Consider the following 12966-nt stretch of genomic DNA (forward strand, 5'->3'; position numbering starts at 1 on the left):
TTATTTAATTTGATAATTTGAGCTGTTTTTTTGCAAAATAACACTTGTTCTGTAAATAATTACGAAAAAGTCGGCAATTTCGTGGGACCAATTAAGGATAAATTGATTATCTGTTCACATTACAGTTCATGAAATTAATTTATGAATATTAAATTTAATGAAATTAATTCTTGTTTGGTAATTAAATGAATTTGATTAATTTAGATCATTTAATTTGATAATTTGAGCCGTTTTTTGCAAAATAACACTTGTTCTCTAAATAATTACGAAAAAGTCGGCAATTTCATGAGAACAATTAAGAATAAATTGATTATCTGTTCACATTACATTTCCTGAAATTAATTTATGAATATTAAATTTAATAAAACTAGTTCTGGTTTGGTAATTAAATTAATTTAATCAATTTATGTTATTTAATTTGATGATTTGAGCTGTTTTTTGCAAAATGACACTCGTTTTATAAATAATTACGAAAGAAAAAAAAATCAGTCTCAATGAATGCAAAAACCTCGTTCAATAGTGCTATTTTTCTCCTCTTTATATCGCGATTGCAACTGAGACGTAAAGGGAATCGTTATCTACACTCGTACCTGGACGAAACAAAAAGGTAAACTCGTAGACAACAGCCAGACTTGACTCAGTGGTAACATGTTATCGGCCTGTTCGAAGGAAAGTACTTTCTCCAGAACTGGTGTAACTGGGCCAATGTGCGGTTGCAGCTCCTCGGTGGACAAAAGCGCTTGTCCATTTCGGTATGCTGTTGTGAGTACGTGAACAACGTAACGATGTATCCCATAAACAACTCGTGGACAATGCTGCCAGAGCCAATTGCTTATGAAACTCACGGAGAGAATTTCTTTTCCATGAAACTGAAATTAAGATCATTTTTATGAATAATAATATTTTTTTTAATATTGAACTTCACAAAAAGTACAAATGAAGAGGAAAAATGGAAAGAGAATTTGTAAAAATGAAATCCTTCAACTTATTCAATCAAGTTTTTATGGGTTGTCTAGATACGAATAAATTCTTCTGTTCCATTCTTCTATTTCATTGTCTCGTTAATTAAACAGTTTTCTGCATTTCCTCGGACTTACGCAAGAGGTCACAGCAGCATGAATGGTCTTGAGGACGTAAGGACAGGTGGTGGCTTCATTATCCATCGCCAATCGATAAGAAATCATGAGTAAGTCTCTGAGGCCCTGTGGCGTCACCTCGCCACTCTCATCCATCGTATTAGAGTACATTTTCACATAAATATCCAGCACAGTCCTGTCGTTCATGATCCCAAGGAGCTTCTCAATCTGCTGTTTGAAGGCAGATGTGCCCAGGTGCTTCGTCGTGGCCTTCGACGACTTGTGGAGGTAACCGTACAGCCTTGAAGCGAACTCTGAGTAATGGGGGAATAGGTATTTTACGAATACTTCTTCCGAGACACCGTGACCATCGTTGTCGTGGTGATTGCGCTCGGTTAAAATCTGCAGTGGCAAAATCACAAGGCTTGAGCTATTTAACAATATCTCGAGGCACGTGGGAATTCTTCACATCTTGCTGAATGTTAAATCACCTTCACAGCCAGTAATTTCAGGAGAAAGGATCCACGATTCTTTTTTTTGAGAAGGAAATTTCGTGAAGTCGCTCAACATTTCTTTTCAAATCACCATTACTAATTACCGGGAGAATCGATCATTTTTTAGAATGGAGCTGGTCGTTAGGCGATGACACAATTCATTTTTGAATCGATGATTTGATTATAATTGCGTAATTATCGTGGTAATGAGTGGGTAGAGGGGAAAATCCTCTGTAAAAACAATCACCAGTGGTTTTATCACAAAATGTCAAAGAACATTTTTTCACATTTGCTTTCGAAATTTTTCATGGTCGGGATAATTTACCATTCAGAAAGCTACGCAATTCATTTCACAGTGGATATTGTTGATAATTAGGTAATTATCTGGATAATGAATCATTTCAAATCAAAACATCTAAATCATTTATTACCAAAAGACTTTTACGTTGAAAAAAATATTTGAAAATTGGATTCGTTGTCATAAATTACGTTTTATGAACTTGTTTTGTCAATACCACATAATCACAAAAAATAATAATTTTAATTTCATAACAATTACCCAAATATTTATAAATTGACAGAAATTCAGAGTGAAATAAAAAGAGAGTAATGTCGATTGCATGTTTCAAATTTGTTAATTTACCATTATATAAAGAATGCCCACGTATGACAAATAATTTACATTGCTGAGTTTATCACCGATTCTGAAATGCGTGACACAATAGTACTCAATATTAATATCTTTAAACATTTCCTAACATTTTCTTCCAAAGCTCAAAACTTATTCTCAAAATGATTTAATATTAAAAAAAATAATATGTGTGTTCCATAAGTTACACTTTATCAATTTGTCTTATCAATGCCGCATAATCTTGAAAAAACAATAATTTCACTTTAATAACAATTGATCACTTTAATAACAACCCAAATATTTATAAATCGACAGAATGAATTTACAGACATTCAACATGGAATAAAAAGAGAGTTAGTATCGAGTGCATTTTTCAAATTTGTTAATTTACCATTACATAAAGAATACTGAGTTTATCACCGAATCTGAAATGTGTGACACAATAGTACTCGATATCAATGCCAAAACATTCCCCAACATTTTCTTCCAAAGCTACTTATTCTCAAAATGATTTAATGTTGCAAAAAAATCTAAAACTCGTCTTCGTCTCCATAAGCTACATTTTATCAATTTGTCTTATCAGTGCCGCATAATCTTGAGAAAACAATAATTTCACTTTAATAACAACCCAAATATTTGTAAATTGACAGAGTGAATCGACAGAAATTCAGAGTTAAATAAAAAGAGAGTAATATCGATTTCATTTTTCAAATTTGTTAATTTACCATTACATAAAGAATGCGCAAGTATGAAAAATGCTTTACCTTCTGAGTTTATCACCCATTCTGAAATGCGTGACACAATAGTACTCAATATCAATGTCAAAAACATTCCCTACCATTTTCTTCCAAAGCTATTTATTCTCAAAATAATTTAATGTTGAAAAAAAAATCTAAAACTCGTCTTCGTCTCCGTAAGTTACATTTTATCAATTCGTCTTATCAATGCCGCATAATCTTAAAAAAACAATAATTTCACTTTCACAACAATTACCCAAATATTTATAAATCGACAGAGTGAATTGACAGACATTCAACATGAAATAAAAAGAGCGTTAGTATCGAGTGCATTTTTCAAATTTGTTAATTTACCATTACATAAAGAATGCGCACGTATGACAAATGATTTACCTTGCTGAGTTTATCACCGATTCTGAAATGCGTGACACAATCGTACTCAATATCAATGTCAAAAACATTCCCTACCATTTTCTTCCAAAGCTATGTATTCTCAGAATAATTTAATGTTGAAAAAAAATCTAAAACTCGTCTTCGTCTCCATAAGTTACATTTTATCAATTTGTCTTATCAATGCCGCATAAACACTTTAATAACAACCCAAATATTTATAAATCGACAGAGTGAATTGACAGACATTCAACATGAAATAAAAAGAGAGTTAGTATCGAGTGCATTGTTCAAATTTGTTAATTTACTATTACATAAAGAATGCGCACGTATGACAAATGATTTACCTTGCTGAGTTTATCAACGGGCCTGAAATGCGTGACAAAATTGTGCTCGATATCAGTGCCCGATGGGCTGCGTGACATTGACTTAACATTATTTGTATTATTCGTCATTGTTGCACTCTTTTTGCTCGTTCCATCGGCACTCCGTCCCACATGGTTGCCCATTGTAACTTATTTACTGGTAATTTCATATGGTTTGTCGACGATATTGTTGGATAATTATTGGAGGAATAAGTAACAATACTGGACAGCAGTGTGTAACCGTGTCACAAGCACGAATGAGTGGTGAAATGATACAACACATGTGCCAGACAAATGGTGAATTCGTGACGCTGTCGCCGAGCCAGACACAATAGGGACTTTTCACTGTTTTTATTTTTATAACCTAGAATTTTCATTTGCGCTCCGACTTTGATTTCGAGGATTTCAGGGATTGATGCCGACCATTTGACGAGGAGAATTATTTTGGGGGGAGATGAGTATTTTTGGAGGATGGAGTTTATTTATATCGTGGGAGAATTGAAATGAATTCGTCTGGGTACAATTTCGTGCAGATGGCGTTGGGAGAAATCCAATAATTTTTTGGAGCTGCTTCAATTTTTATGGGCGAAGAGATGAATTTTGCATTTCTAAATTCATTATTTTGCAAATATCTTGAAAAAATGTTTCACTTAGAGCAGTCTTCACAAAAATTTTTTTACATTTCTCCCTAAATCTTTTCCTTCTGTCGATATTTGCAAAAAAAATTGTATGGGATTCATCTATGGAATTCACCTATTCTCTACAGTAAAAAAAATTTCAAAAAAATCGGCTCTAAAAGCCCCCGAGAAATGACTTCATAAATTTACAAAATGAATGCAATCTTTATTACCAGAGAACCATGCAAACACAAAAACGGAAATTCTTAAAAACCTGAGTCTTATTTCCTAAAATATAAAAACATAAAATGATCCCTACGTATAAATGAGACTAAACAATCACTTGAATGATGCTATCAGTTCCCCTGTCCTCTTCACTGAGTGTCGATGACCTTCCCAATGTGTCCCATGAGTGTCTGCAGTTGCCTGACAGTCTCAGGATCGAGAGCAGGAATGTGGGACCTGCGAAGTCCCTCATTGGGCAGCAGAGAGATGATGTTGCCATTCCCCAGAGGCACATTGATGTTGGCAGTTCGTTCTTTAACGATCCCGGAGACCAGGATGGGGCTCCCCTGCATGCTGAGGACCATCTCGCCCTCCCTGGGGCGTCTGAGAATGTTCAGAGGCGTATTCGGCTTGATCTTGGGGGTGACAGGGTTGAACTCGGTCGCTGGCTTTGGCACAGAGGGTGTCACAAACTTGTTGGTGACTCGAGAGGTCGATTTCCCTCGCCTCTCTGTCGATGCACTGGACTTCTGGCTCCTTCCAGTGGTGGTTCTCGACGAACTCCTGGACTTCCTGGGCTTCTGGGTCGTCGAGGTGACCTTGTCGGCCCTCGAGACTCTCTTCTGGTTGCCATTTCCACTCTCTGTGACGTAGCCATCGTCCATCGAGGCTGCTGTCTGTCTCTTCAGGGGCTTTGGCTTTGATTTCACTGTGGGGGGAGCCACGATCACTGCTGGCACGTCCTCGCTCGTCGACGAGACGTCGTCGTAGTCCTGCTCCTCCTCCTGCTCTCGGAGGAATCTTGCCAGGTCGCCCAGGGTGTACTTGCGAGCCACCGGGGGGATCTTAGAGAGGCTCATGTTTATCTGGTTTGCGAAACCGTTGAACATCATCTCGAAGTCGGAGTCCATCTTGCGAATGCGAACCTTCGCCTGTCTGTGGAAGTCCTTTATCAGCATGTCACTCTCCTCGAGGTGGGATAGGGAGGAGTTGCGTTTCCGAGTCTGCTTTGTACGCGGCATCTTCGGGGGAGTGAGGTCTGGGGTGATGGTGCGTTCGAAGTGGTTCTGAAATTTTTGAGAATTTTTTTTTTGTGATTTATCGAATTTTTTTGATGCCAAAATTCGATAATTCGAATTTTTTTATGATATAAAAATTCGATAATTCGAATTTTTTTTATGATATAAAAATTCGATAATTCGATTTTTTTTATGATATAAAAATTCGATAATTCGAATTTTTTTTATGATATAAAAATTCGATAATTCGATTTTTTTTATGATATAAAAATTCGATAATTCGAATTTTTTTTATGATATAAAAATTCGATAATTCGATTTTTTTTATGATATAAAAATTCGATAATTCGAATTTTTTTTATGATATAAAAATGCGATAATTCGAATTTTTTTTATGATGTAAAAATTCGGTAATTCGAATTTTTTTATGATGCCAAAATTCTATAATTGAGGGGAATTCGATAGTTCAGGGGAATTTTAGGAGAGATGTTCCTTTGTGGGGAATTCCCTGGGTTACAAAAAAATATTTTTGAGGGTTCTTTGATGAATGAATAAATTAGAGATTTGAAGTGTTGATAAATTTTTTTAATGTCTGGTAGTTAATTATTGAATTATTGAATTATGTTGATAATGAGGAAATTTAGAAGGATTTTGTAATACACTTTTTGTGGAGATTTATTTGGCTACAAAAATGTTTTCTTGAAGTTTTCTGATGGAATCAATCGTCAAAGAGGAACAAAATTGAGAAGATTCAATGTTCTATTTTCTCGGTGGTTAATTAGCCAATTATCGTCATAATGAGTGATTTCGGGGGGATCTTCTTGGTTACAATAAAATGCTCTTGAGGTTTTTTCGATGAAATTCATAGTTAGGGAAGGGTGGGGTAGAATGGACACTTTTTTGACTTTCTAGAATGCTCATGACTTGTTGAATTGTTCATGAAATGGAATAATTCCATTTTTCATTTGAAAGCACGATTCTTCCCATTGTAATAAGCTCAGACTGAGCTCAATTGATAAATCTGTTCCTGACTTATAAATATTTTTAAAAAAGTTACAAGTGACCATTGTACCCCACCTTCCCCTATAAATATCAATAATTTAGGAAATTTGATGTTTCAATTAATTTTTCTTCTTCAAAATGACTTTGGGAGTTATTTAAATGCCGAGTGAGGTCGGGGGATTTTTCACAGCTCCAAAAAATGTCTCCTTTCCTACTAAAATAACCCATTCATCAGATAAATTCATCATGAAAATTAAAAATCAAGCGTGCACTTCACTCCAAAACGATTTACTCTGAATTGCACGCGAATAATTCTCTCGTTTGAGGTCTGAATTCATGAGTTTGTGGTGGATTTACCTTAGAGTCAGCGTGGGGGTGTCAATGGCTGGCGTTTGTCATCCTTGAAGCATTCTGCACTTTGGAGGCTCAATTACGTCTCTCTTCAATTTTTTAATGCCTCAAATGCCAGTCGCAGGTTACTCAAGAGTTATTTATCTTCTGTCGTGTGAAAATGGTTCGGAATAACTGCTTTTAATTAATTTTTTCGTGCTCAGTGCAGGATTCAACTTGTTGTAGGGGGCCTCAGAGACATTTGTAACGTATTTGAGGTTTGAACGGCTTCAAAACAATGTTCCCGGCTGTTTCGTATCGGAGAGTTCTCATTAGACGAGACGCTCTGAATGCTGAAGTGACAACCAATAGAATTTCACGTTTAGAGAGACATGAGCAGGTGCTGCCCCCTTTCGACAATTTGTTAATATTCGTTTTTTAAAATAAATTGAATAAATAAATAATTTTTCAATTTCTTTCAACAGCTAATGTGGAGACGGATAATTAACGAGTCAAGAATTAATCATTAAATAATCATTTTTTGAAGAGATATTTTTTTGAAATAAACATTTTAAAAAGAGGGAAAAAAACTTTTCCATAAATAGACGAAACTATTTTTTTTTATTATTTAAAGACGCACTCTTTTTATCCCTATTTCGTAACAAATTCTTCATTTTATATTTAATTGATTTACTTCATTTGAACTATTGTAACTAAATATGGAATGGTGGTAATAGCACAATTGATTGATGTGTAGTCGGGGAATTGTACAATTGCTGGGTGAATGATGAAAAGAATAATTTTATCGAGTTTATGGAGGTGTTTTCGTTAGTTCTTGGGGGTCAGACTGTGTCTCTGGATGGTACTGTCCCACGAGCAGGTGAGGAGTTCGTCCTTGGTCCAGGCCAGGCCCCGAACGAAATCAGTGTGTGAATTATTCTCGAGGAGGAGGGATAGTTGTTGAGATGTGTCCAGCACCTTCACCGTTGTGTCGTTGCAACAACCAGCCAACCAATTTCTAGAAAAAAATTGTCCAGGTAAAATTGTGATTAATGTCTCCCAATTTTAGTGATAAATTCGCATTCATATTAATGGTTTTCTTTTTTTTAATGTAATTTTTTTGTGCATTATCCGAGAGTTGACAAATTCTTTGGAAAAATGTCAAAACTGACTTTTTTTAGATGAACAAATTATCTCTATTAAAAAATTGTGACATTTTGGTTAAAACTATTCATTTTTTTATGCAATTAGAAAATTACATTACAAAGTGAAGGGTTAAACAAAATGTCACAATTAATGTCATTAATTAATTTAATGTAATTAGAAAATTCCATTAAAAAATGAATAATTTAGTAAATAAAAAAGATGATAAAAAAAATTGAAATAGAATTAATTGAATGATTTGACAAAGAAAAATACGAAGCGAGAACGTTTTTACCTCTTTGGATGATACTTCAGCCTGTGAATGGGGCGTGGAAACTCGAGAGATTTATAAACTAGTTCCTCTGGCTTACGTACGTCTCCTAAAAAGACATAGCCATCCTGCCCTCCCATCGCAACTTCATGTTCGTTCACAGGATTGCAGACAACTGCTGTCAAACCAACTCCATCATCAATTTTGTACAGTCTCCGAGCGGGTTTAGGTGTTCTCACATCCCAGATAACAGCTTCAGAGTCTAAGGAAGTTGACACGAAGACTGTGTCGCTCTTGGAGAGGACATCAACACTGGTTATTATCGCTATGTGAGCTGTTTGGTACGAGTGTTCAGCCAGCATTGTTGATGTTTCCCAGACTTTCAGACTACAAATATGAATTAATATATGCATTAATCCATTAACCAATTAATCCAATTGATTAAGTCTTATCTCAGTGCTCATTTCAACAAATAATATGACATTTCAAACAGAAAATTTATAGGAATTTGCGAAACCCTGAATATTTACTGGATAACGTGTTTCAAAGTTTAAAAAAATTAAAAGAGATTTTAATTTCCCAGAAAATTTTTTTTTCACATTTTCCTCTAAATCTCTTCATTCCCACTATATTCTCAGAATAATGAAAAATCTATATAGTATAATAAATTAATAATATATCTAATATATAAAAAAGAATTAGTTCAATAAATTGACAAAATTGAGCAAATGATTGTAATTCTCTGTAAAAAAAAATCTGGACATTAATGTCAAATTGATCAATTCTTTGACTAATTCATCATTAATAATGAATACGATAATATTTTTTTTTCCATCAGTTAGCGCATAAATCTTACCAACGATCCATCCCTCCACTGACAAAATGGCTCTTGCTCTCAAAAACAGCGAGTGAGGTGACACTGTCATCATGTTGACAAGTGTGCCCAATGCTCTGCAATCCCACAGTCCAGGTCTCAGGAGGCTTGACGACGTTGAGCATCTGAACGATGCCCCCATCCTCAGCTAAAATGAATTTATCCCCCTCGATGAAGGCAGCATCACTCACAGTGCTCGATGTTCGTGTTGCAGTGAAGCTCTTGTTCCTGTCGAGCACTTCAGTCTCGTCAAAATACCAAACCGTCCCGTTCCAGTAGCGATCTGTCAGGTTGCCGCCCCCAAGAATTGCCTTTTCGTCTGTAAACCGTCATTCTTCACTCGTTGTCGCGATTTCAAAATTCCAAATTGGGTAAACTGCCCAGTAGTTGGACGGAGAGAAAAGAATCGGAAGTAGTCTGGCGATCGCAAGACTTTTCCCGATGATTTCGACGAAGGGTGCCTTTCGCGTGAAAAAATCGGGAAAAACCCGATTTCAGATTCATATCGATAAAGAATTTTCGAAAGGATGTGATTATACAGACTGTTCAGAAAATGTTGCGCGTTTAATCGGGAAAATCCCGACAATTTTCGGAACTCTCCTCAATTAATTAGGGGAGGTTGGGGTAAAACGGACACTTTTGACTTTTTTTAAATGTCAATGAGGGGCTGAAATGTTGATCAAATTCTTTCCCTTGGTGACGAGCCTAAACTGAGCTCAATTGATCAATTTGTTTCCGAGTTATGAATAATTTTTAAAAAGTCTAAAGTGTCCGTTTTACCCCACCCTCCCCTACAGTAGACTTCTGACGGTGTAGTATGGACAAGACTGTGAGGGAAGAGAATTAGGAAAGCGTAACTGTATCAGATGAAATTCGTAGAAAAGTGATTTTTCCTACAAAAAACCTTTCCTACGAAAAACCCCTTTTTATTTCAACTCCAAAATGCTCCATCTAGCCCAAAACCCCCCTGTTTCTAATTCCTGTAGCCTCGAGATAATTTGATTTCGACGCATAGAATAATTTCTTACATTTCGCAGTCATTGTAAGAAATTCGATTCTGTTGAAATGTCGTAAAGATGACGGTGAAAAAAAATACATTTTCTTGTGTGCCGATGGGGAAATCACGGAGTTCACTCATTTTATGAACTCCCCCGGCAAAATAACGGTTTATCCTTATCTTTTTCCTCCTTGTGGACATTTGTTTTTTAGCAATTGAAAAAAAATGATAGAAAAAAAATCGCCACTCAGGGGTCAAGAATCATGACAGTTAGCGAAAATTCGAAGCAGCAATTCACATTTCAGTATTTTTTTGCGTAATTTCCTATCCAAAAGTAACTCGTCCATCTATAGGGCAGCTTACCCTAGTCGATTTATGAATCGTGGAGGTGTTGGTGGACGAATGAATGAAGAAATGTTCTGACGAACTTTTAAAATAACTTCATTAACTGGAATTTAATTGAGTGATTGATGGATAAAAGCATAACCTCCTCACCATTGTAAACTGCAATGAACTGCAGATGTTTGTCAGGCACTGGCCCTCGATCTCCAGGTGTCATATTCCGATAAATCTCCGCATTGGTGTTTGGGTTCGTCAGGTACTCGTCTCTGTCCATCATCGGCCAACGGAATATTTAATTAAGTAGATAGTGTTTGGAGAGAGAAGATTATTTACTTCAGTTCAGTCTTTGAATTCTGACAATGGAAATGCCGGACACGTGCTCTGGGGCGTCAGTCTCAGGGAGGGTTTTCATGTATTTCATCGTCATTTTGCGATTTCCATTGTTTTCTAATGAATTTCAATCTATAAAATTTTTGAAACGGAATATTCAGACTCCTGAATTTTTTTGACCCCGCGAAGAGCTCAAGTAATTGAAATAGATGATTTTAAAAAATCAGTTTTAATTTTTCTGTTGTGTCAAGTCGTTCGGGTTCATGTCATTTTCGCGGGAAAACATGCCTTTACTAAACAATACATTCGCGGATGGGCAGATCTGATGAGGTGATTAAAGTAGCCGCACCCTTCAGCCGGGCTACGCTGTACTTTTGGATATTTTCAGTTTTTAAATTTTTCAACTAAATTGCATGGAAACAATTTGAAAAAATTCATACCCAGTCAGTATTATCTAAATTAAATTTCGCAAAATATTGATGTATTTTCAAACATTTCCCTCTTATAGATAAATAATAAAACTTGTTTGAAAAACGGTGGATTATTTTTTATGAGGTGTCAAAAAATTCTTGATGTTTTTTCGCATGTAATGAAAAAAAATCAGATTTTAATTTTTAATTAGAATGGAAATATTGATTTTCACATAAGACACTGGGTTAAATCCTGATTTTTAAACATTTCTTCTTTGAAAAACCAAAACGATAATTAAATTGAGAAAAATTAGAATTCCGAATCTAATCGAGTTTTCTGCAATTGACGATGGTAAATCCCGTGTAATTCGTTAGCAGATGGAGGTAATGCATTTTTTCTTCTCATAATCATATTTATAGAACATTTAGAAATTTAATCCCGTCATCAAGGAACATATGGATATTTACTAACATCAGTTGTTGATCACATCATTATTTCGCTTTTCATTTTATAATTTTCATATTCTCGACTTTCGTTTTAAACATTTGTTATACAATTTGCTGATAATATCCGATATTAATCGATTAATCTGCATGATTCAGCTCTAGTTTTTCAATCATCGGTCAACAAATCTACCATGTAGTGATCTGTCACAATCAGTTTATTACAAAGTAATCTTTACGATATTTTCTTTTACCACCAATTAATAATAATCATCACTGTTATTATGAATATTAATAATTAATTGAATATTAATAATTAATTGAATATCAATAATTAATTAAATATTAATAATTAATTACTGTTGTTATCGATATTAATAACAATCATTCGAACTTCCGGAACTGACGATATTCTCGTTTTGCGGAATATCCGTCGATTGGACTCTAGGGAATTTTGGGTGTTTTAGCTGTCATACTAACTAGAAATTTTCCTTTGGGACACCCTACCCAGCCCTAAAAAATGATGCGTATGAGGATTATCACATCATTATGACCAATAAACTGTAAAAAAAGTGATGAATGCAGATATCTGATGGATTTTCCCCGAATAACGAAGAGAAAAAAGAGTCAATAATCAATTTCCGGATGAAACCAATCCCAATAATTTGAGAACAATTCAGGGCAGTTTAGGAAACAGCGATCAGTCACGAGAATTATCCATCTTTTAGTTATCCATTCATTCATAACATTGTTTAAAAAGCAAAAGCAAAATTTCATTCACTCTCATCTCTGCATTTCGAGTCTACTATTTTCCAATATTTCAGAAGTGAAGTGGTCAAACGGTCCAAGTCAATTCCATTCTAGCGCCAGTTCTCGATGAATATCTCACGTTCTAAAGGAGTTGGCAAAATTTTCCTAAAAATCTTTTTTGTAAAGAAAAGAGAAATCTATCGAAAAAGATCTTACAAAAAATTCGCTATCCTCCTAAAATTCCGAGTTATTTAACAAAAACTCAACGGGACACGTCAACTTAAACCGATTGACCACTTCACTACCGATTTTTTTTAATGAAAAAAAAAAAAAACAATTGGGAATTGGGAATCGGCTTCAATTGAGGCAAATAAAAAAATCCAAAAAGCATTAAAAAAATCACGAAACATCTCTGTTCCAAAAAAATCCCGAAGCCCGCCAATTTCAAGTAGTCAGCCTGACCTCCGCAGTAAACAGCCATTCGTGACGTAACTGCCACATTCGGGGTGAAAACCGTCT

General features: G+C 35.2%; 3 protein-coding genes across 3 annotated transcripts in view; all 3 read right to left on the bottom strand.

Moving 5' to 3' along the window:
* Nucleotides 1-4187, bottom strand: part of LOC107041143 — a 6262-nt gene extending 2075 nt beyond the window's left edge. Inside the window, exons 1-3 of the mRNA XM_015261549.2 lie at nt 3676-4187; nt 1098-1478; nt 591-869 (exon numbers count right to left, since the gene is read on the bottom strand). Coding sequence (XP_015117035.1) covers nt 591-869; nt 1098-1478; nt 3676-3837 — 822 coding nt within the window. The 5' untranslated portion in view covers nt 3838-4187. The remainder of the gene's footprint in view (nt 1-590; nt 870-1097; nt 1479-3675) is intronic.
* Nucleotides 4188-4515: 328 nt separating this feature from the next.
* On the bottom strand, nt 4516-7159 carry LOC107041156 (borealin). Its single transcript, XM_015261563.2, has 2 exons — nt 6914-7159; nt 4516-5602 (listed from the first exon to the last, which is right to left on the bottom strand). Exon 2 carries the CDS (start codon nt 5555-5557, stop codon nt 4685-4687), a length of 873 nt encoding a protein of 290 aa, XP_015117049.1. The 5' UTR covers nt 5558-5602; nt 6914-7159; the 3' UTR covers nt 4516-4684.
* A 368-nt stretch (nt 7160-7527) lies between these two features.
* On the bottom strand, nt 7528-10898 carry LOC107041158 (methylosome protein 50). Its single transcript, XM_015261565.1, has 4 exons — nt 10667-10898; nt 9157-9493; nt 8325-8687; nt 7528-7904 (listed from the first exon to the last, which is right to left on the bottom strand). Exons 1-4 carry the CDS (start codon nt 10788-10790, stop codon nt 7715-7717), a joined length of 1014 nt encoding a protein of 337 aa, XP_015117051.1. The 5' UTR covers nt 10791-10898; the 3' UTR covers nt 7528-7714.
* Nucleotides 10899-12966: the final 2068 nt, after the last annotated feature.

This window comes from Diachasma alloeum, unplaced genomic scaffold (assembly GCF_001412515.2).
Source record: "Diachasma alloeum isolate Michigan unplaced genomic scaffold, Dall2.0 Dall_scaffold_00358, whole genome shotgun sequence".
Classification (NCBI taxonomy): Eukaryota; Metazoa; Arthropoda; class Insecta; order Hymenoptera; family Braconidae; genus Diachasma; species Diachasma alloeum.